This window comes from Fusarium fujikuroi, chromosome FFUJ_chr02 (assembly GCF_900079805.1).
Source record: "Fusarium fujikuroi IMI 58289 draft genome, chromosome FFUJ_chr02".
NCBI lineage: Eukaryota > Fungi > Ascomycota > Sordariomycetes > Hypocreales > Nectriaceae > Fusarium > Fusarium fujikuroi.
Window position 1 is genome coordinate 4,385,357 of NC_036623.1, and position 21,279 is coordinate 4,406,635.

General features: G+C 47.1%; 10 protein-coding genes, besides 1 other annotated feature; 5 read left to right on the forward strand and 5 right to left on the reverse strand.

Moving 5' to 3' along the window:
• Nucleotides 1-214: 214 nt before the first annotated feature.
• On the forward strand, nucleotides 215-1,985 carry FFUJ_03949 (uncharacterized protein; the record flags this gene model as incomplete). XM_023572822.1 has 3 exons in its annotated part: nucleotides 215-239; nucleotides 400-1,113; nucleotides 1,171-1,985. 3 exons carry the CDS (start codon nucleotides 215-217, stop codon nucleotides 1,983-1,985), a joined length of 1,554 nt encoding a protein of 517 aa, XP_023426878.1.
• A 2,272-nt stretch (nucleotides 1,986-4,257) lies between these two features.
• On the forward strand, nucleotides 4,258-4,647 carry FFUJ_03948 (uncharacterized protein; the record flags this gene model as incomplete). Its single annotated transcript, XM_023572823.1, has 1 exon — nucleotides 4,258-4,647. One exon carries the CDS (start codon nucleotides 4,258-4,260, stop codon nucleotides 4,645-4,647), a length of 390 nt encoding a protein of 129 aa, XP_023426879.1.
• Nucleotides 4,648-5,504: 857 nt separating this feature from the next.
• On the reverse strand, nucleotides 5,505-6,542 carry FFUJ_03947 (uncharacterized protein; the record flags this gene model as incomplete). The annotated part of the gene is made up of 1 exon (XM_023572824.1): nucleotides 5,505-6,542. One exon carries the CDS (start codon nucleotides 6,540-6,542, stop codon nucleotides 5,505-5,507), a length of 1,038 nt encoding a protein of 345 aa, XP_023426880.1.
• Nucleotides 6,543-7,462: 920 nt separating this feature from the next.
• Nucleotides 7,463-7,566, reverse strand: a tRNA (tRNA-Leu).
• A 281-nt stretch (nucleotides 7,567-7,847) lies between these two features.
• On the reverse strand, nucleotides 7,848-8,893 carry FFUJ_03946 (related to NADPH-dependent beta-ketoacyl reductase (rhlG); the record flags this gene model as incomplete). XM_023572825.1 has 3 exons in its annotated part: nucleotides 7,848-7,991; nucleotides 8,042-8,394; nucleotides 8,467-8,893. The coding sequence occupies 3 exons, from the start codon at nucleotides 8,891-8,893 to the stop codon at nucleotides 7,848-7,850; spliced, it is 924 nt and encodes a 307-aa protein (XP_023426881.1).
• Nucleotides 8,894-9,448: 555 nt separating this feature from the next.
• FFUJ_03945 (uncharacterized protein) lies at nucleotides 9,449-10,272 on the reverse strand (the record flags this gene model as incomplete). XM_023572826.1 has 2 exons in its annotated part: nucleotides 9,449-9,802; nucleotides 9,853-10,272. The coding sequence occupies 2 exons, from the start codon at nucleotides 10,270-10,272 to the stop codon at nucleotides 9,449-9,451; spliced, it is 774 nt and encodes a 257-aa protein (XP_023426882.1).
• A 421-nt stretch (nucleotides 10,273-10,693) lies between these two features.
• FFUJ_03944 (related to tetracycline resistance protein from transposon Tn4351/Tn4400) lies at nucleotides 10,694-11,908 on the forward strand (the record flags this gene model as incomplete). The annotated part of the gene is made up of 1 exon (XM_023572827.1): nucleotides 10,694-11,908. One exon carries the CDS (start codon nucleotides 10,694-10,696, stop codon nucleotides 11,906-11,908), a length of 1,215 nt encoding a protein of 404 aa, XP_023426883.1.
• Nucleotides 11,909-14,016: 2,108 nt separating this feature from the next.
• On the reverse strand, nucleotides 14,017-15,004 carry FFUJ_03943 (related to hydroxyquinol-1,2-dioxygenase; the record flags this gene model as incomplete). XM_023572828.1 has 3 exons in its annotated part: nucleotides 14,017-14,459; nucleotides 14,516-14,709; nucleotides 14,760-15,004. 3 exons carry the CDS (start codon nucleotides 15,002-15,004, stop codon nucleotides 14,017-14,019), a joined length of 882 nt encoding a protein of 293 aa, XP_023426884.1.
• A 423-nt stretch (nucleotides 15,005-15,427) lies between these two features.
• FFUJ_03942 (uncharacterized protein) lies at nucleotides 15,428-17,718 on the forward strand (the record flags this gene model as incomplete). XM_023572830.1 has 5 exons in its annotated part: nucleotides 15,428-15,805; nucleotides 15,854-17,117; nucleotides 17,177-17,462; nucleotides 17,515-17,602; nucleotides 17,659-17,718. The coding sequence occupies 5 exons, from the start codon at nucleotides 15,428-15,430 to the stop codon at nucleotides 17,716-17,718; spliced, it is 2,076 nt and encodes a 691-aa protein (XP_023426885.1).
• Nucleotides 17,719-18,203: 485 nt separating this feature from the next.
• Nucleotides 18,204-18,890, forward strand: FFUJ_03941 (uncharacterized protein; the record flags this gene model as incomplete). The annotated part of the gene is made up of 1 exon (XM_023572831.1): nucleotides 18,204-18,890. One exon carries the CDS (start codon nucleotides 18,204-18,206, stop codon nucleotides 18,888-18,890), a length of 687 nt encoding a protein of 228 aa, XP_023426886.1.
• An 87-nt stretch (nucleotides 18,891-18,977) lies between these two features.
• FFUJ_03940 (related to gamma-glutamyltransferase) lies at nucleotides 18,978-20,815 on the reverse strand (the record flags this gene model as incomplete). XM_023572832.1 has 3 exons in its annotated part: nucleotides 18,978-20,304; nucleotides 20,352-20,526; nucleotides 20,575-20,815. The coding sequence occupies 3 exons, from the start codon at nucleotides 20,813-20,815 to the stop codon at nucleotides 18,978-18,980; spliced, it is 1,743 nt and encodes a 580-aa protein (XP_023426887.1).
• Nucleotides 20,816-21,279: the final 464 nt, after the last annotated feature.

Genomic DNA, 21,279 nt, shown 5'->3' on the forward strand with positions numbered 1-21,279 from the left:
GCAAAATCAATAAATCAGCCTCACAAAGAAATGCAGCTGCAATTGGCAAAGGAGGGATTGGTGGCGGAATGTTGCTCTTTTTGTAGCAAAAAGCTCTTGGTGGAGAGTTACAGCAAGTCCCAGCGAACTGTGAATAAATAAGCGCCAGGCTTTCCAGGATGTTGAAAACGTTTGTGCCAAACCGTTGCAGCCAAGTACGTACAAGGTCGCAGTAATGGGCACATCGCATCAGGCCTCCAGTGAGTATGCTTGATAGCCGCTTGTCTGCAGCACATGCAGGATAAGCAAAGGCGCAGTCTGTTAGCCTTGTGCGGCTGACTTGGCTTGCTTTTCAACCCCTTCTTGTTTTATTCAGCTTCAATCTCCCTCCCGTGCAATTTCTTTCTCCATTCAATTCAGTCTTTCCAATGCCTAGTAGAAACTGCAGCATCCTGCCTAATATAGGCCCCTTCACAGCAAGACAAGTTTACGATAATCTCCCTCTAGCTCAAGGTTCTCAGTACATACGAGTGCTTGATGTTCACAAGAGTGATCCAGCCGATAGTGATCGGCTCACAGGCACATTACGCACAGTTGATCTACGGGCTCTACCCAAGTTCACTGCGCTTTCGTATGTCTGGGGCCAAGGTTCTTACCATAAGATTGCCTGCAACGGTTGCGATATCAACATCACACAATCCTGTTATGAGGCATTGACGTCACTTCGAGAATCGTGCCAGTCACTGACAGTCTGGGTTGATGCAATCTGCATCAACCAGGAGGATACCGGCGAGAAGGAACAGCAAATTATGTTGATGGGCAGGATCTACACATTGGCAGAAATTGTTTATGTTTGGCTGGGTGTCGGGAATACGAAAACTGATCAGGCTGCTGAGTATATCGGCGCCATCTCCCAATTTCGTCTATTCCCTGCTAAAGTATGGCCAAGCTCTCGGAGTCATACTCGACGCAATCTTTCCAGGCGCCTTATTGAAATCGGACGATATATATTGCCCCTTGCGTTCCGAAATTTGTGTATTGAGCCCCTTATTACTGAGCGATATCAGAAATATACATTGCTTTGGATCATTCATGCCATGCCATACGCAAGATTAATCTACGCGGAACGAATTGGTGGGTTCGTCCTTGTGAGGCCCCTTATTTGAGCATGCTTGAAACTGACTATGGCAGATCAATTGTCTAGCCTTCCGTTTGTCAGCCAGGATGTGATTCATGCGCTTCTGGACCAAGCCTGGCTTTCTCGAGCCTGGACATCTCAGGAAATGACGCTCGCCTCAAATCCCGTTCTTATTTGTGGAAAACAGCACATTCCCTGGCTGGTCATGCATCAAGCCCTGACATTCATCGAGCATTCGGCAACGCAGGCATTGATTGATCCAGTCAACAGTGTCATCAGCGAGATTCAGCGACGAGTACATGATGACGTATCCCACTCAGACTCCTTCAAAAAGTGGCAAGCTCTTTTCGATGTCTGGCAGACTATTCCACGTCATTCCAGGCGGAGTAGCTATAGGCACAGTAGTGTGCAGGATAGCAGCTGTTCAGTCCATGATTGTGTTCAGGCCTTAGTGACAGACAAAGTTTTCCGGTCCAAACCCTTCGTTCGGCTGACCCTGGGTATTTATCATGGAGCAGTGGTTTTCCGCCTCATCTTCATCACGAGTTTCATCGGTGGCCTTCAGCTTCTTTTCTTGGCCTTGTTGCCAATCCCTTTTTCATATTTCACCGATAACTTAACAAAGTGTTCTTTCGACTGCATACAGGGTTCTAAGACTCGAATGTACAGTCTGATCTGCCGTATTAGTATCCAACCGCAAAATTACCTTGTTGCTCTTGCACAGGCTATCAGAGATCGTAATTCGAGATGGCCGCACGACCGAGTATATGCGATCGACAACGTGCTGCGACAGCTAGGCGCAAAGCCCCTACCCCTGATTATCAGAAACCACTTGGCCAGGTTTATCGCGATGCCCTCGTCGGTTTGATGGAATGGAATCCCACTCTAATTACATTACTTGTTGATTGCGGCTCTCATCTTCCGGATGCTCCCAGCTAGGTTCCTGACTGGAGCCAAAATAACAAGAGTTGGGTGCCCGACTCCTATATCTATCATGGTGTGGAAAAGCGGCCATGGAATGAGCAAGATTCAGCTCAGTCAGTCTCTGGAAACATCCTATCAGTAGAGGCAGCATGTCTAGGCATGTCAGATTACTGCCTGACGCTAGAAGAAAGCGAGGTTGACGAACTTCGGAGCAATCAAGTGACGACGAATGGCAAGCTTGTTCATAATGTGCAGCTTCTGGCTGAATGAGTTTTACGTATCAGGAAGGATATACTCATTTTCAGATTGCATGACTCTGTACCATGGACGATCATGCTCACACTGACCGGTCGGCCTATACTTCGCTCTGAAATTACCTCGGAACAAGAAGATACTTTCAGACGTATGTTTGAGATAATAACACAACTGGGTATCGAAGTGGATAGCGTGCCGGAAGATACTGCAGCTGTTGCAACAGCTGCAACAAGGGCATTGGAGGCTATCTGCCAGAGTGAAGGCTGCAGCAAGCTTTTCCTAGATACCTGCAATCGAATAGCGGGAAGGCGAGGCTTGATTGTTTCAGACAATGGCTTGATTGGATCAGGTCCAATTTTCAATAAGACAAGGAGACACTATCTCCCTAATCAAAGGTATTCCAGTTCCAATGGCGCTGCGGAAGGTCGGCGAGGACTATCAGGTGCTTGGGCCTGTGTTTATTGACGGATTTATGGGACTTCCTCCTGAAACTTCAGGAAGCATGAATCTTGACTGGGAGACTTTTAGGCTTGTGTGAAATGGTTAATGTTGTCTGCTTCAGAATGGTTTGGAAAGTTCGGTTATGGGGTTGTGGATAAGACAAGTTGATGTTGGCGTGTATTTGATTCTGTGTATGGAAGTGAAGCCAGGCAAGTATTTTAAGCATGTGACCGGATCTTGCCAGTAACAGCGATGGAGTGAGAAAGAGGAATGCTCTCTTATGGACTTGGGCTTACTAGCTTCTCTTTAAATCTGCTTGAGATAATGTCTCTTCCTATTTCCCATTCATGGCTTCGCACCAGATGATTTAGGATGAGAACGTGAAGCTACCACCGCCCTTACCTTCAAGATTCTAGGAGACGGCGGCATTGTAGATGGCGACTGTCTCCAATCTCTTGATAGTGCGGTAGCCACTTAAACCCCAGCTACCGACTCAACGATTGTAAGCCCAGAATGTACAGCATCGAGCCCAGCGCGGTACAAATCAAAGGCACGGCCAAAAAGTGTAAGGTTTCATAAAATTAAACCCGGCATGCTCGGAATTGATCAGTAAGCAAGAGCTGGGACATTGTGCTACGCCCCTGGACAATAAGCGGCGATCAAAACATAAGCTTAAAAGCTCCTACCGGGCTTTGATCCAGGAGAGGAAAGTGCTCATTCATCAGTCGACCAGAAATTTTGTGCTCGGCGGTATATCTTTTAGTATTGGTGTTTGTTGAAATGTGCAAATGTAGTTGGGGACTGTGAGGACCGTACCCAGAAATGTGTACGACGAAAACATTCTTACCCTCTCGTGATCATTCGGATCAATTCCTCTGATTCATTAACTGATGTGTGTCAGCTTCATGATCCGGGGTATCAATCTCTTGTCCAATCGGGATGTATTTCTCAGCAGAGCTGAAAATATTGCCCTGTGCGTAAGCGGGCATAGCAGACATCACGAGCCAGCATCGATGCATCCAAGATTACCTTTGAACTTTAAATAGCCAATCAGTGATGGTAGACTCTCATATAGTACCAAGATTTTCGTCGTGGTTGGTGCAAAATCTACTCTTGACGCTCTGGTGATCCCTGGCAGAGCCAATCCTCGACCACGCAGCTCGGTGCCATATTCCGTTAAAAATGCAATCTTCTCGATGAAGCAATGTTGTCCGTACTTTCTGTGCTGTTGAGCATTTTGGGAAATTACTTTTGGAACTTTGGTCAGATCTAGATCAATGAATAGGCTGGTTTTATGGTGGGCGTTTCTCCATGCATATCCGCATGAGCTCTTCTATATAAAGCCTCGCTTTACCTAGCTGTCTTCCCAACTCAGTTCCCTCACTCCCTCAGCAATTACCAAGAAAGATTGTATCAAATCTTGTCGCCTGACATCGGTAAGTCCTTAGCGGACCCAACCTTTGGCACAACCTGTGATAAGACTTTGCATGCTAATAACTCATAGGACTACGATATACACAATGCACGTCTCAAGCACCCTCCTTCTCTCTCTCAGTCTGGTCGCCTCTTCCTCGGCTCTCCGAACAGGATGCAGAGACGGCGAAGTTGCAGTTGGCACCTGGCAGACATGCACACTGGGCGATCCCAGAGGCGGCCCTAGTTGCGGTGACCTGCACGCAACCATCTACGCTAACGACTGTGGCATGATCTCTTACTCGCGCAACGAGGGAGATATTTGCGATGTTGATGGTGGCTGGCCTTCTGGTTACGGTCTTCGATGCGACAACAACAACCCATCGATTGCTTATACTACTGGAGGCAATTTCGGTAATTGCTATAGAAAGGGAACCAACTGCAGCCCTATCCCTTTCACTCATTATTATGCATCTTGGTGCTGCAGTAGGCTCTAAGTTATGCTGGGGCAGCTGTTTGATAGTAGTGGTTCACGTGGAATTGGGGGAGGAATAGCACATTTGGACTAAACACAACATCTACAAAGCCTCAACTAACGCTCTTACATCAAATAAGATATCTAAGCCCTTTTTTACTATCACTGGTTATGAATCTCAGGATGCAATAGTTACTACTTGCAATACCGATGCCAGACTCAGCCAATGGACGTGAGACCCTTCTTCTTGCGTTCACAGTGTCAAGTATTACTAAATGTGTGATATACTATTCATATCCATCGAAATTGAGAATATAAATACAAATGAAGTCGCAGGGAAAGGGTACGTAGGTCCTAAGAGTCCCAGGCGTGCGTGCCGGTGGACCATGCGCCATCGATAGCTTAACAAGTGCAGAACCAAACAAAAGGAGAAAAAGCTCTGCCCAACTAGATGTACGGTCGATGGCAGGGCTACTAAACTCCCGGATCGTCAGATAAGTTATTTCCGTGAGTCGTTTTCGATATCTGATTAACTTGGGCACAAGAACTTTTTGCTGTATTAATTTTAAAAGTAGATTTTTGTTTATCCTAGCTTATATCACTACTCTTGATGAAAGAGGAATTTCAGCTGGCTTTTGTTATTCGACTCCCAAGTTATACATCTTATGCGAGACGAAGAGCATCGAATTCTTTTAAGCACTATAGGAAGGATAAGCTTACTTACCTGGATCGACAATTCTGCTTACGCTCGTGGCTTACGTGAACATTGACCTGTAAGAAACATCACTCGGAACCCGAAATCACTAGGAGGAATAAAGTCAAGAGTCATTAATCATTAAACGCTAGATATACACATATAAAAAAACAGTGAATGCCTGGCTAAGGCCAGTAGACATCCAGGGTATCAACCGGAGAACCTCCCTCCGTAATGCCTCCACCTGGAAGGTAAATGCCACCCTTAATCGCAACAGCCGCACCTCCATGTCTTGGCAAGTTCATCGTACCGAGCTCCTCCCACTTCCCGGTCTTTGTATCAAAGGCCTCAATCTGGTCAAACATGCCCTCCGACTCGGGCGCTGTGTTTCCTTCGCCGCCTAAAACGTAGACTTTGGTGCCGATTGTACCGGAAACTGCACCACCGCGCGGCGTAGGCATTCTGCCCTCGCTGGTCGTCCAGCCAGCTTCTAGGTTTTCTAGGTCGAGGATGAAAACTGTGTCTTTTACGTTGCGTTGGCCGCGGAGACGACCGCCGAGAACGTAGAACTTGGTTCCGACGATGGAGGCTGCTGCGTGATCGCGACCTTCGGGGAGCTTCTCTGCTGCTGAAGGGAGATCGATCCATTGTGAAGTCTTGGTGTTGAAGGCAGAGACGAAGTCGACTGTATCTTGTTCTCCGCCTGGTCCAGTTGGCTCCAAGGTGCGCATACCTCCAGCCATGTAGATGATATTTCCATAAACACCAATCGCCGCACTTCCTCGTTCTTCGCTCTCGGGGACCGGGTCGAGCTCCGTCCACTCGTCGACGTCGGGATTGTATACCCATGAGTCTGAAAATGCTCGCCAAGCGCCATTGTCGATATCTGAAAGTCCGCCGAGGAGGTAGATCTTGCCATTGACTGCAGCGACATTGGGATGATTAACTTTCACGGGCGCCTCAGTGACGTATCGACGCCATGAATTCGAGCGTGTGTTGAAGAATTGCATAAGAGCAGTCGTCTCATAGCCATTGGCTTCGCGGTTGGGAACGATTCCACCGATGATTGCAAGGGTCTTTTCCGAGAGTGCTACGACGCCATGTTCTTGCCGGGGCGCAATGGGGATAGAAGGTAAGGTTTTCCAGGTATTCGCTCCTTGGGGGACGGCACTGGCCAGTGCGCCCGATAACAACGAGAGGAGAGATATACGGGAGAAGATCATGGTGAGAAGACTGGAGAGATGGGATGTTTAGCAAAGGAAACATAAAGTGGCCACTCAGATTCTTAAGTAGCACCCGGACTTGGCAAGTTTCGTCATGGGATCGTGGCTGGATGACCACTCTACGAGGGGGAGGGGGTTCTTGGCATCAGCATCTCTCACACAAAGATGAAGCACCAAGTGCCTTGGGACCGGGGGAAAACAAGGTTTGGCACTAAGATAAAGGCCCCTGTCCAATGTATGACTGCTAAATCCGAAAGCGCCGCGCGTTGCAAGGGCTACAAGGGGGGCTTGTTGGAATGAAATTAATTGGCGCCAAGCTCTCGTCCCCATAATATTCTTGTTTTGAAGCACGTGTGCGCTTAACTCAATAATTATGGTTGTTGCTTTGTTGCGCGCTTTTTATCGTCATCTACACGTGCATGTCTTATTCGACATTCCACGCTGGGGAGGATATTGACCATTGAGATCAGACACATTGCAATTTTAACTGTTATCAACTAGCAATAGTTCCTATCGTAACAAAATGTCAATAGCACATTGACAGTGGCTTGACCGCCACCTTATGCCCTGTATCCCTGCGCCCCTGTATCCGTTTGCGTGTACGAGTCCAAGCCACAACAGCCAGTCACGACATCCGCAGCGTTTGGTTTACGTCGTAACTTCTTCGCTCAAGATATGATCTCACGAGACCCCTACTGTGTATATAAGCCAAAGAGCCGCAGCAGCGAATCACGGCGGCCCCTGTGTTTAGTTCATGTCGTTATGTAACTTCTTGGTCCAAAACATGATCACACGAGACCTCCGTTGCGTATACAAGTCAAAGAGCCGCAGCAACCAGTCATAACTGCCCCAGCGTTTGGCTCACGTCAGAATTATACGCACACAACGCCACTTGATCGTCTGATGAGCAAAAAAGAACCTGACAAGACTGGGATTCGAACCCAGGCCCCTTTCGAGACTGCGAATCGTCACTAGTTCGAATCGAACCTGAACACAGCGCCTTAGACCGCTCGGCCATCTTGCCTTCCGATTGGATAACAATTAAGTCTGGAAATTCACAACACAATGCTGGGGTTGGGGGTTGTGCCAAGCTCGGCTGTCCCCAGAAAACGACTCGGTAGCTACCCTGAATCTGAAACTCAGGGACAAGTTTACGAGGTAAACGAAACATGTTACAGATGTTCCCAGCATATAATGGTTGGTAGATATAAACATAAAATAAATAAAGTTGGTTTAGGTATTAAGGTTATTTATGCGAGGTTATAAGGTGGACCTGAGCATTAAGTAACCAGTCTCTACATGTTTTTAATGCCCCTTGGGCAAGGGATAGCCGTTGGCTTCGAAGAGTCTGCTAGCAGATTGCAACAGCTCTGTAATTTCGCGTCCAAGCCATCGATCAAGTAATGCGATTCTACCATCTTCCACTTCTACCGAATTCCCCCCAACGACCTATACCAAAGTCAGAGCACGGTAAGATGAATGAAGAAACTTGAGCCTACCATGTAGCATTTTCCAGTCTCATCCTGCGTAGAAGCAAGGGCGATAGCCTGAGCGACATCTCCTAGCGCATTCGACTTGAGGCCCGAGTCTTTCCACTTCTCGGCCAACTCTTTGAACGTAGGCGTTGGCGTGAAGAACGGAGCAACAGCATTGACTCCGATACCAAGGCCTCGAGCAACTTGCTGCGACGCTCGAAGTAGACCCGTGAGTCCATGTTTTGATGTGATGTACGCACCGACTCCAGTAGTTCCAAAGTATCCCGATGTTGAAGTAACGAGAACAACAGATCCTCTTTGACCTCTAGGTGACATAGGTTGATTGTGCCGCATGTGATGGAGTGCGAGCCGCAACGCTTCAAGAGAGCAATGAATTAGTCATACGATGATCAAAAGTTAAGAGAATCAAGAGTAAGAAGAAGGCTTACTGTTAATGGTTCCTTTGAGGTTAACATCGATCACACGAAACCCCTCCGTCGATTCATGTAATTCTCCCTGCTCGTCGACGTTTTCAACATCGAAAAGACTTTGACTCTCCATTATGCCGGCATTGGCTACAACAATATCGATCGTACCGAAGTATCGTATGGATTGGGAGAAAAGGGCTTTCATTTCATCCCAGAGGAGAATGTTGACACTGATGAAAAGGGCAGAGGAGGGATGCTGCAAGGATCGAATAACCGATTCAGCCTCATCACGAGTGCATTCAAGATCGGCGATGACTGTATTGGCTCCATGTGAGTTAAAAAGTCGTACAGTTTCGGCTCCTATACCGTTTGCGCCACCTGTTATGATGACGGTCTTGCCCGCGAAGTTCTTCAATGCGCAAAGGTCGTCAGAAGTGTTGTGAGCCATTGTGCAATTTACCTACCAGGCTCATTCTTGAACAAGTAGTAAAGATGGTCGGGAAAAATTGAAGTTAAATCCCGTTGCGATATGTCAGAGGTAGGTTGTCGGATGTATGAAAGGACTAGTAGGAGTCCGGCTTATTTCGGCGTATCCTACTCGGCATACTGCTGGTATGTATTTATACGGCACATTCACCGGACAGCTGCACATTCACCGCATATTGAATTTTGAGTCCCCTAGCCGATCCGACGTCGCAAAGTATCAGATGATCGGAAGTCATTAAATATATTGGCAAAATGCCGAGTTTACGGTCTATTGGAAGAGCAAAGTCACGTCTTACCTAGAGTGCACATGCAGATGCAGAGACTCAGGACCAAACTTGACATCAGTGTAGACATGTATACTTTTCTACCGGGACCGAGGAGGGCGCCTGTCATCTCAATTCAGATGCGTCATGATCTGAAGCAGCACAGAGGCTAGACTTTATTACTCGCTGAAACCCAGTATGGTAATCGTTTGAAAAGCATCAGGAATATATCAATTGATATAACTCTATAAATCCTACTCTCTAAGAATTCTAGCAGCAACTGTATTGATAAAAGAAGCTACTTTTCCCGGGATACTGACTGGTGGAAAGTGTCCAGCATCACAACAAAACGTGATAACCTGTCGACCGCTTTTTTTAGATATCATATCGACCACAGATCTCTGGACGCCAGACGGCACAGAGATATCCTTCTGACAAATTAAATATGCAACAGGGATACTCAAGTATCCTGCATTTTTTAGTGGCCCAGCAAAGCTAGCCGCTGAATGTGCTGTCATTTGTTTTGCGTATGCCAACGCCTCGGCTTTTGGAAGGTCTGAGAAATTGATGCTCGCGCAGCCTTCCGGCTCAGATATGAGATAGTCTCCCTGTTCATTCGTTAAATCTTCAAATTGTACCCTTGAACTGTTTCTCTTACCTCGGCTGTCATGAAATGGGGCATGTTATCGCCCATCATGGTCTTGACTGATCCGCCAATTTTAGGGACTGGGGAGCTGATATAAACAAGCTGAACTATACCTCCCTGCTTTCCAGCAGCTTCTCTCTCCTTCTTTGAAGCCCCAGCCGTACTCTCTGTACCGCATATTCCGCCATAAGAGTGCATCACCAAGATGATCTCATAGCCCTCATCAGCTAGCTTCGTTGTGACTGTTTCGATATACCCAGCATCTTCCTCCATGGAAGCAGCTGGCAGCGTGTCGCGAAATCCAACAGACGGGAGGTCGACGACAGTTGTCTCTAGTGCATATTGTGCAAGGCTTTGAACGAGTTTGGAGTATAGTGATGGTGGGGCAAAAGATGCTGGGACAATAACAACGTGTGGTGTGAGTTTCTGCATTGTGATGAAGTCCGGTGAGTGGTTTTCGTGTTATTCAAAGCACCTTTTCCGGACAACTGAGGCTTTTTAAGTAACTAAGTTCACTTTTGGAGCATTTGAGTCAAAGTTGGAGAGAGATCGCAGGGAAGAAAAAAGGCCGAGTGTTGGGAGATGTGAAGCCGAAAAGGCCGACATCATCGGATGCCGGGTTTCGAGTTACACACCAAGCATATCACCGAGAATGAGAACTTTTGCTGTTTTGCGATCCACTCAGCAATATCTTCAAAGAGTCATCGGATTGGTATTGTTAGGCCCAAAATCAAATTAGGGAAACGAAAATTGAAGTCTATATAAGGCTCTTTGATTCTACGTAGTTTGATACAGGACAGAGCAACAATCTAATCATTTCTGCTTAGTAACAAATTATCATACAATTATCATCATGCCCAAGCACATCGCCATCGTTGGAGCAGGACCATCTGGGCTAAGCCTCGCAGCTCTGTTGCAACATCACTCGATTCCCTTTACCATTTTCGAGCGAGAGAAGTCCACTAGCTCCCGCTTCCAGGGTGGTTCTCTCGATCTTCATCCAGAGTCTGGTCAAGCAGCGCTGTTTGAAGCTGGCCTTGAGGAGCAGTTCAAAAAGTACGCGCGCTATCACGACCAGGACTATCGTTTTGGGGACAAGAAAGCTGTTGCTTGGTTATTCCACAAAGCAACTCCTGATGCAGATGGACGCCCAGAGATAGACCGCGCAAAGCTTCGCAAGATTCTCATTGAGTCGCTCGACCCGGAGAACATCAAGTGGGATCATCGACTCTCTGAGATTGTTCCGCAAGAGGACGGTAGGGTTAAGCTGGTTTTTGAGAACCAGCCTGAACCGGTTGTGACTGACCTTCTTGTGGGGGCTGATGGAACCTGGTCCAAGGTACGGCCGCTTCTGACGAGTTGGACGCCTGAGTACACTGGGCTGACAGTCATCGACTGCCGTATCTCTGATGTGGACAAGAGATTTCCAGAACTTGGAGAGTTCATTGGCCGAGGCACTTCATTCTTCCTCTCTGAAGGCAGTGGCATTTTTATACAGCGTAATGGAGATGACAGTGTGAGAGTCTATCCCTGTCTTCGAGTCGAAGAAAACTGGCACTCAAAGGATCCCTCATTCGACTGGAATGACGCGAGGAAAATGACAGACTATCTGATCAATACCTTCTTCTCCACCTGGGATACCCGTCTCCAGGATGTCATTCGCAACGTGGACACGAACATGACTCCCCGCGCACAATATCGCATGCCTTTGGGTCTTCGCTACGATCACCACCCTGGATTGACTTTGATCGGAGATTCTCTACACGTGATGTCTTGGTTTGCTGGAGAGGGTGCGAATCTAGCCATGTTGGATGCACTGGATCTCTTCCACGAAATCAAGGGGCATCCAGATGATTTGAATCTTGCTGTCCGTCGATACGAGGAAGAGGTGGTTGCCACTGGACGAGCGGATAACACCAACGAAATGTCGCAGGATTTGCTTGTCAAGGCCATGTCAGATGATGCTCCTCGGGCCTATGTTGAGGGAATGGCCAAGGCGATGGATGTTTGGTTCACTGATGGGAAGTTGTTGGACAAGATTGATCGAGAGACTCTATTCAATAACTAACGGCTACAAAGAAACATTCGTCCCCTAAACGCCACCATCTCGGATGAAGATAGAGTAGTCTTGAATAAAGCTTCACTTTAACTTTCTAGTTTAATTTCGAACTTCTTACCAGCCAAGTCCAATTCTTCTAGACTCATATCTTCCAATGTAGGTACCTTATGGTTCAGCAGAAAGGGCAGAATCGGACCCTTCCATGCGACGGCGTTGCTCCTACATAGTAAATCACTGATGATAGCCAAACTATCAACACAATGCACATCGATAATAGTACGGCTGGAAACACTAGACGCTCCCAGGTGACTCCGAGGCATGATCTGTTTTCCCAAACCTGACCTTGAACGATCACGCTGGAATTATCATAGGCGCCCAGCCCGGCACGGCGAAACTCTGTCATTAAGCGCATGGCCATGGAGTCCATGGACTCTGATATTATCTGTATACTTGTAGAGCGAGGGCGTAGAACAGGTATCATAGGTAATGAGCTTGCTTGCACAGCAATAAACAGAAAAACCAGACTAGTATAAGCTACAAAAGTAAACTAAAAATTCCATCATTCCAAGTCGAGTGCCAGATCTTGTTTAGTAGACCGAAGTTAAGTAATACATTAACACATACTGCTCTAAATCATACGATGTGGCGCAAAAGAACTGGCATATGCCATAAAGTCAAGCTGAAAGCGCCATTATTCTAAAGACATATCATAAGGGGTTTGTTTGCCTTTAACGTACATAGACCTGGAATAAATAAGACTGTCGCAGCTTCTACTTCTCATCATCCCTTGATATCATACTGCATATTTCTATTTATCTTCATCTTCATATTGATTCACAACTACGATAATCATGCACCTATCTTATTTCTTATTGGCATTCCTCAACCCGACTTGGGTTATCTCTGCAGCTGTACAAGGGCTCTCCATCTTTGAGAATGATGGCTCTGTTCCTATTGTGTCTGATTTCGGCAATGGGAACCCCAACATCGGAAATGGCAAATATCCCACCAAAGAAGCTGAAGCTCATAGTTGCTTGATATGCTGTCACGTTCGACGGCCGAAACATTTCCAATTGGCAAGACTTCCAAACAAACGGCTCAATCTACATCACCGACCCTGTCCCGTGCAATGATGTCAGGCCTGGGGCTCAGAACCCAGTGGAAGTGATCCTTGCGATTGGACGGAATAGGATTCCTCCCGACCTGGTTGCGACAAATGGAGACCTGTGGTATGTCACCAACTCGTACCTCGCGGGCTTCTTTGGCCAACGGTATACTATTGGAGGTCTGAAAAACATTGACTTTTCAAATGTACGTTTTGTCTCAAACAACCAGTTGTCGGCTGCAATTGATTCAATGGACCCTGGGCTCCTGGCAAGAATGAAATCGCATCTTTCAAGGCAAAGGATAAATCTTATAGGCCAAGTAACAGAGGGTTTATTCTGAACTTTTCTCAAACTGGATTAAACGGAACTCTCTTTTTCAAATCACCATTTCCCGTGTTAGCACCCTACAGGCAAAGATTAGTGGAATGAAGGTGCAGACTGGAATATGGGAAGTTTAACAATTTTTAAGCTATGAACTACTAGTTAGCCTTAATTTTACTTTGACTCTTTTTGTGATCCTTGTTTCATATATAAATTACCTTATAAGCCTTTATTAATTACTTAGAATTAAGGGTTATTATCCTAGTTTATAATAACTAATTATAATATACCGAGGCGAGCATGCAAAACCTGCTTCTGGTCAGGCTGCCTAGGGTGGTCAGGATAGGGATGAAAAGTATAGTTTAATGAAGGACAGTTGGAGAGGTCGTCAACGTTTGAACCCTACGAAGGATTACTCACGGCATCCTGAATTGCGGCTTCTAGTCCGACGTGAAGTTTCCATAATGACGGGCGCTCCTGGTAATAGAAAAGGTAATAAACGGGGGCTTACTTGCAGATTGATCATTCAGCCTGACGCCAAGACCTTCGAAAAGATTCCGTAGCATAAGACTGATTAGGCCAATGGCAATAGAAAGCCCCCAACGGCTACTAAAGCCCCGAGGTAAGATGCGTAATGTAATGAACATATTTTATTACTTATAGATAGCTAAAGTCTCGATTAAAAGCTAATCAATCTTTCTGCTTCTTGATCTTGAAGTCCCAGTTGACTTCCCACTTCACATCGACATCGTTGCCCCCAATACTCTTCAGCGAGTCAGAGTTGTAAGGTTTGAACTTCAAAAGCAGATCTGATTTGACCGCATACACCGAGTCAGAGTCTAGATAAGTGTCGTCCTCAGGGAAGACCTGTGTAACCAAGCGGCTGTATGAGTCCCTGGTCACCATGAAGTGGATATGACCAGCCCTATAGGGGTGGCGATCCATGAGCTTGAGGATGTCCCCAGCGGGACCATCATAAGGAACAGGATAAGGGACGGGCTTGATACAGTAGAAAGCATACTTGCCTTCTACATCAGAAGTGAAAATGCCTCGCATATTTCCAGACGGCTGGTTGGGATCCTGTTGGTCATAGAGCCCATTGACTGCACACTCCCAGACGTTCAGAGAAGCACCTGCAGATTGTGTTAGCGACCTTGATGATATGGTAGCGAACACCAATTAGGCATACATTCCACGGGTTCGTTGGTGTCAGCATTCAGAATCCGACCATGGAAGTAAGTTACTTCTCCTCCGAGATACTTCTGGATAATGGTATCTCCGTTTTCATAATGAGGAGGATCAGCGACGTAAAATGGGCCGAGAATACAAGAGTTAGTTCCATTATCTTGCTCGAGCATTTTCTGTGTTTGAGCATCGACCAGTCTGGTATGACAATTAGACACAAGAGTAAAGAGCAGGAGATTGGAACCTACGCCTCTATACCCAGGCAGTCGGAGATCAACAAGGTCTCGTTCCTCTGAGCGTTGCTCATCTGACCAGACCTGTTCAAAGCCTCAATGGCAATATATAGTTCCTCTGTGGTGAGATTGACTTCACGACAAAAGGCATGGAGATACCGGATCAGCCCCGTCAAGATCTCTCGAGATCTGGGGGAGCTGTTGGGCCCAAATGAGGAGATGACAGAAGTTGTCAGAGGAGCATCTTCAGCTGATAACATGTTTGCGTAGCTTCAATGAATATCTGTTGAGATCTTTGGTAGATTAGATAAAAGCATCAATGTTTGACTTGGGTAAAAAGCATTGTCGCGTTAGGGTCTGCTTCAACTTTATATACTTTGTGAGTACCCCGGATGCAGAATCTGGGGCATCTCCTTTACCCCAGCTTCTCCAAGCTAACTAGAGATTTACACATCACATAAGCACGAGAATGGTCAGCGTGCGGCAAGCAGTGAGAAGTTAGACAAGGCCACTAAACTAGCCGGTTGAAAAGGCCGAGCCTAAAGATCACCGAGCCCCGAAAATGCCGAGCCCGTATCCGGCGCTACATGAGAGAACATAAGATGTTGTGCTCGGCAATTTCTGATCTTTCGTCTCCCAGAGTAAAAGATTCCAGAATCTGAAGACTTCTCATCCCCGCTACAATGAACCGATTACCGACAAATTCGCAACGCGTGGTGAAACCAGGGGTTAAGAAAAGACGCCCCCCGTTGGCCTGTGTTCAGTGCTATCAACGGAAGCTCAAGTGCGGCAGAGAGCTCCCAGCTTGTAGTCGCTGTTCAAAGGCCGGTAATGCCGACGAATGCATCTACCGTGGAGACAAAGGGCGACATACGTCGGCTGATGGGCTGTCCAACGATGGCCCCTCGGGAGCATCATCCGCTTTGGAGCGTTCGTCAACAGAGACTCTTGGCAAGCATGCGGCCTCTGCCAGCCATGAAGTCGACATGACACATTTGGAAGGGCAGGGGAACTCTACCAAGTTCTACGGGTATAGCTATCCCTTGAACCTCTACCAACAGGTATGTTCTCACTTGATCCCAGAGGCAGCATTCGCTTATCTAAAATAGTTCGCCGATCTTCGGCCATACATCATCAAGGTCAAGGCCCAGTATCCGTCCATCAACACTCTTCGTGATGAGATTTATGCTCCATTCAACGAAAAACATCGGCGTCGCCAGATTTTACCGGACGATGCGCTTGAGAATACTCTGAGAGAGCTAATACCCACGAAGTCAATCATGGATGTACTGGTTCAAACATACATCGATCGATTTGAGATAACCCATCGGATTTTACACATACCGACTTTTATCACCAAGTATAACAGTCACTGGACTGATCAGTCTAGCACTAGCACTCCGGTCTGTTTTCTTGTACAGATGCTTTTAGTCGCCGCTACTGCTGTAAGCTGTCATCCCGAAGTATGTATCAACGTATTCAGCCACAAGACAAATCATGATCACGTTATCAAATGGATTGAGGCGACAGAAGCATGGGTTAGTTCTTATTTCAACCAAACTCCTCGTTCTTGGGATGTCCTGGCAACACATTGTCTTCTACTTATTGCGAAGCGTGCAAACTTCCTCAAGGAGGGCTCCTTCTGGACTTCCACTGGGACCTTGGTCCGATGGGCCATGGCAGCGGGTTACCACCGCGAAGTCATCTCCGCAGCGAGAATGTCGCCTTTTGATCGAGAGATGCGCCGACGGTTGTGGATCACAGTTGTCGAATTGGACCTCCAGGCCTCGATAGAACGTGGAATGCCTCCTAGTGTCCGAATAGGAGATTTTAATATCGAGACACCCCTCAATGTCGATGACGAAAGGCTTAAGGAGTCTGTGCAAGGCTCTTTAGCCGGTATGCCAATCACTAAACTGACAAACACTTCTTTCCAAGCACTTCTCTATCGCTCATTGTCTGTTAGGCTAAGAATTTGCGCCTTCATCAATGGGAGTTGCGAAGACGTCGATTTCGATAAGATCCTAGAACTAGAAGAGGAGCTGGGACAGGCACTCCGAGGCATTCCGGCATTTGATAATCCCCAAGCTGATCCACGACAGCATCAGACCGCGACATATATAAAGAGCATGCTAGGTATCGTTCTGCACCAGTATATCCTTTTACTGCATTTTCACTTCGTGGTACACAGTCCATCCTCATCTAAAGCTGTCATCTGTCGACGTGCAAGATTAGAGGCGTCTATGAAAATTCTTGACTACTACCAACGACTTTTGAACGACGAGGCATTGCCAGGACAGGCATGCAGAACAGGCTTAGTACTCGCAGCCTTGAGCATCTGCCACGAAATCTACCTAAACATTGGATCACGAGGTAAGACAAATTGCTCTTCCTCCTGATGAAAGAATGTGCGACAGCTTATATGCATGAAGCTTGCGATCAAACCACCATGACAATCTTCCCTCAAGTTTCAGCATTCCTGATCGAAAACATTGAAAAAGTGTTGAATATTCTTGAAAAGCGAATATCTCTTACATTCAACGGCTTGAACGAATACTACATCCTGAGTATGACAGTTGGTCTTGTCAAATCGAAACTAGGGCCAGAGTCTTCCGCAAAATCGGACCAAGAAGCAGCGGAGCGAGTGATTAAACTCTGCACAATTCTGCAGACACGGCAAGCAGCCATTCGACAAGAACAGCCATTTTCTGAAGCTTGGTAAGTGAAATCCCTTGAGATACACTGGATTACCTCGTACTGATTTGTGTAGTGACGATGGTGAGTCACATGCGAACCAGATATCAATTGATGCAAGCTACATGGAGTCTGATATCATGACCGATCTCATTAGCTCGATAGTATGCCAGTCCAACTTCCCAGCTTATCTATGACTTCTACTAATCATACGATATAGCTTCCACAGGACTTGGATTTTATTAACGACAACCTTGATCTTACCTTCTTTCATGCATAGCTCAAATCATTTATTTAAGATTTTCAATTCCTCAGCCACCGTTAAAAACGAACTTCTAAAATGGTTCTTGTTCATTTGTCTCAGCTGTCAAGAAAAAGAGGCTATATCTGTTATTTCAATGTCCCGACTCGGGACAAGATTGAAGAGCATGAACGCTTCTATTGGTGGAACTTCGGGGATGAACTCAATTCATCAGAAGGATCGGCACTGACTGTTAAATCACGTCTTTTGCTCCCAAATGATCGAATTGCATTGCATGGTGGTATCTAAACTCAATGCAGTAGCATATCCGCTGTCAGATCCTTGACGATGATAGGATCGCGTCTGCTCATCTCGGCACATCTGGCCCCGAAGAGACAAATTAAAGTATGAGCACATCGGGAATTAATATGGCAAGACAAAAATAAAAATCTATATAATCGCAGATAATTACCCAATATTTTTAGTCCGGAGTCAGTGGAAATACTTCCCCCTCAAAAATCAACATGCGAAGTCTTCTCCTCTACCCTCTCCTGGCCGCTTCCGCCATGGCCGAAAAGCTCCTCTACAGAAATACCTTCAACAGCACCGACGCAATCTCAGATTGGGTCGCCGAAGGTCCCGTCAAAGCCACCGTCTCCAACAACACTCTCGAACTAGCTGCCCCGGGAGACTTTGTCTACTGGGTCCCCGAAGTCTTTCCCGAACGCATCCGAATCACCTGGGAGTTTTCGCCCATCGAAGAACCAGGCTTAGCTATCATATTCTTCGGCGCAGCAGCCGCCAAAGACGGCGGAAGCATTTTCGACAAGGACCTCAAACCCCGAAACGGATCTTACCCGCAGTACCACTCCAGCGATATCCGAACGCTGCATGCCTCGTACTTTCGACGTCGATGGCCTGAGGAGAGGGCTTTCCATCTTGCCAACTTGCGAAAGTCGCCTGGATTTCACCTTGTTGCGCAGGGGGCTGATCCGCTGCCGAATGTGGAGGATACTCAGGGCGCTTATTACAAGGTTGAGGTTATTCACGACAAGCGCGATGTCAAGTTCTCGATTAATGGATTGGAATTATTCTCATGGGAGGATGTGGATCGATCGACTGGACCTGTTGCTCGTGGAGGACGGATTGGCTTCAGACAGATGAATCCTCTTGTTGCTCGATATCGCAACTTGGAGGTATGGAAGCTTTAGTGGCCTCAGTGCCATAACTTGTATGGTTGGGTAGATAGATACTATTTGGATGACTATTTCAGGCTACAAATATGATATCAGACTTCATCAAGTTGAGAATCCTCCCGAGTTCGCCTGTCTAGGCTCACCGGCAGCTTCAAATGTCCCATCAAGCAATCTTCTTAAGGCCTGAGCAGTGCTCTGCCCAGGCGCAACCCAAGTGACGTTGTTTCCAATCTCCTTCAAATAAGCAACCGTAGAATTGTCATAAGCATATTCGAAGGTGACTTGTCGCGGCTCAAGCTGATCATGCAGGCGAGGCGCGGCCAGGGCATCATGAACTGTCATGTTCTTCTCTAGCGCATTCAAAACCACCTGGACAGTAGCAGTGATGATTCTACTACCACCAGCAGAGCCTGTCACCAACGAAACCTTTCCGTCAGGTCCTTCGACAATGGTGGTGCTTATACTAGAAAGAGGACGTTTTCCGGGTTTAATGAAATTGGCCTCGCTGGGGATGAATCCAAAAGCGTTTGACTGGCCGGGGATACTAAAGTCGTTCATCTCGTTGTTCATAATAACGCCAGTTTCGGGAACTATGACTTGCGAACCGAAATTGAGGTTGACCGTAGTCGTGAGGGAGATGGCAAGTCCAGAATTGTCCATGGTGACGATGTGTGAAGTTCCGGGGGTGTCCAGGCTCTCAAGGCCTTTGGGGTCATAATCTTTAACAGCAAGAGCACGTCCGTCTAGTTTGGCGCGGATTTCCTGCGCGGTATTGTTTGAGTACATCTCAGCTTGATACTCCACTAGACCTTTGACAAAGGTTGGATCGCCGAGATTGCTTCGCATTCCGTAGCCGAACTTGAATGCTTCGTCAAGCAGATAAGCGCTGTCATTGACTCTTCTGGGATCACCAAGGAAGTCATAGCCGTCGAGGATGTTCAGCGCAGCTGCGACGACGGCACCACTTGAAGGGGCCGACCCGCTGGTAATCTTTCCACCTCGGTAGTTAATCTGAGAAGGCTCTCGAATCGCCACGGAGTAGTTCTTCAAATCATCCGTCGTCATGATACCCTTCTTCTGCTTCAAAGTCCTTATAGTCGCATCGGCAATGGGTCCCTCGTAGAAAGCACCAGCTCCTTTGGAGGCAATGATCTCGAGCGTATCGGCATATCTCTTCCGTGTCAGCTTCTCGCCAAATTTGAGTAGTTTTCCAGCAGGTGCAAAGTCAATTGCCCACGCTGGATCGCTGAAAAGAAAGCTCTCGTTCTCGGCCTTGCTGTACGTCATCTTCATGAACTTGAGAGTATCGTTGTTGACTGGAAATCCGTAGCGGGCGACGTCAATTGCTGGCTGGACGAGCTTCGACCAAGGTAAACGACCATAGCTCTTGTGTAGGTGTTCCAGACCTCTCAATTCACCTGGTACGCCACTGCAAGGTCGTCAGTCATTGCTATGGCGCTTCAGGGTGTTTTATACCTCGCTTGTCCTCCATAAATACTGGCGTTCACGTTGTTCTTGAACATGTTCTCAGTAGCTGCTGCAGGCGCCGTTTCGCGAAAGTCGACAAATTCGTAGGGCACGGATTCATTCTTGCCATCGGGTTTGTGAATGAGCATGAAGCCGCCGCCTCCGATACCAGAATGGTACATGCCTGCACTGTCTCAGCGCAACGTGGTCAAGGATAGCATGGTTAACTCACCGACTGTTCCTACGCAAAGAACGGTGGCGACCATGGCATCAGCTGCATTGCCGCCCTCCCGCAGGATATTTATGCCAATCGTACTGCATATTTCACTTTCGCAGGCAACGGCGCCGCGGCTTTTGCTGAATTGCCTGGTCTCTACTGGTTTCATCTGAGGAGGGTACTTCACATCGCATGGATGGCCATGGCCTTGCGCAATTAGGCTCAGCAGAGCCACCAAAGTTAGGAAACGAGCCATTGTCAGCAATTGACTTCAGTGTGTCGACTGAGGTAGTGCTTGGGAGAGGCGCATCGCTTGCTTTTGTAGCTCAAGATCGTCATGACGATCGTCATCACTAAGACATGCCGTTTACTCCGCTTAGATAATAGTTACTCGTGCCAAGGTTACATGCAGAATAGCCTCGATAAGAGGGTGTAGCCCGACATCGTAATCTTGCTGATGTTGAGGGCGGGGTATTAGTCGGCAGTGATAGAGCTAAGCCATTGAAGTAGTGATCAGCAATCTCCGAGAGTTTTTAAACCTTGGTTTTTAGCCAGCTTCCTAATAGAGCTTTTGAGCTGAAAATGAATTAGTCATGGTGCATGAATGATTTCTGGCGGGGATGAATTTCCGCTGCGGTCGAGCTGCCCTGAGACTCTTGGCCTAAATCCATCATGGGTAACAACACCAGCCCTCAGCATAGTAATACATCTCTACCATAT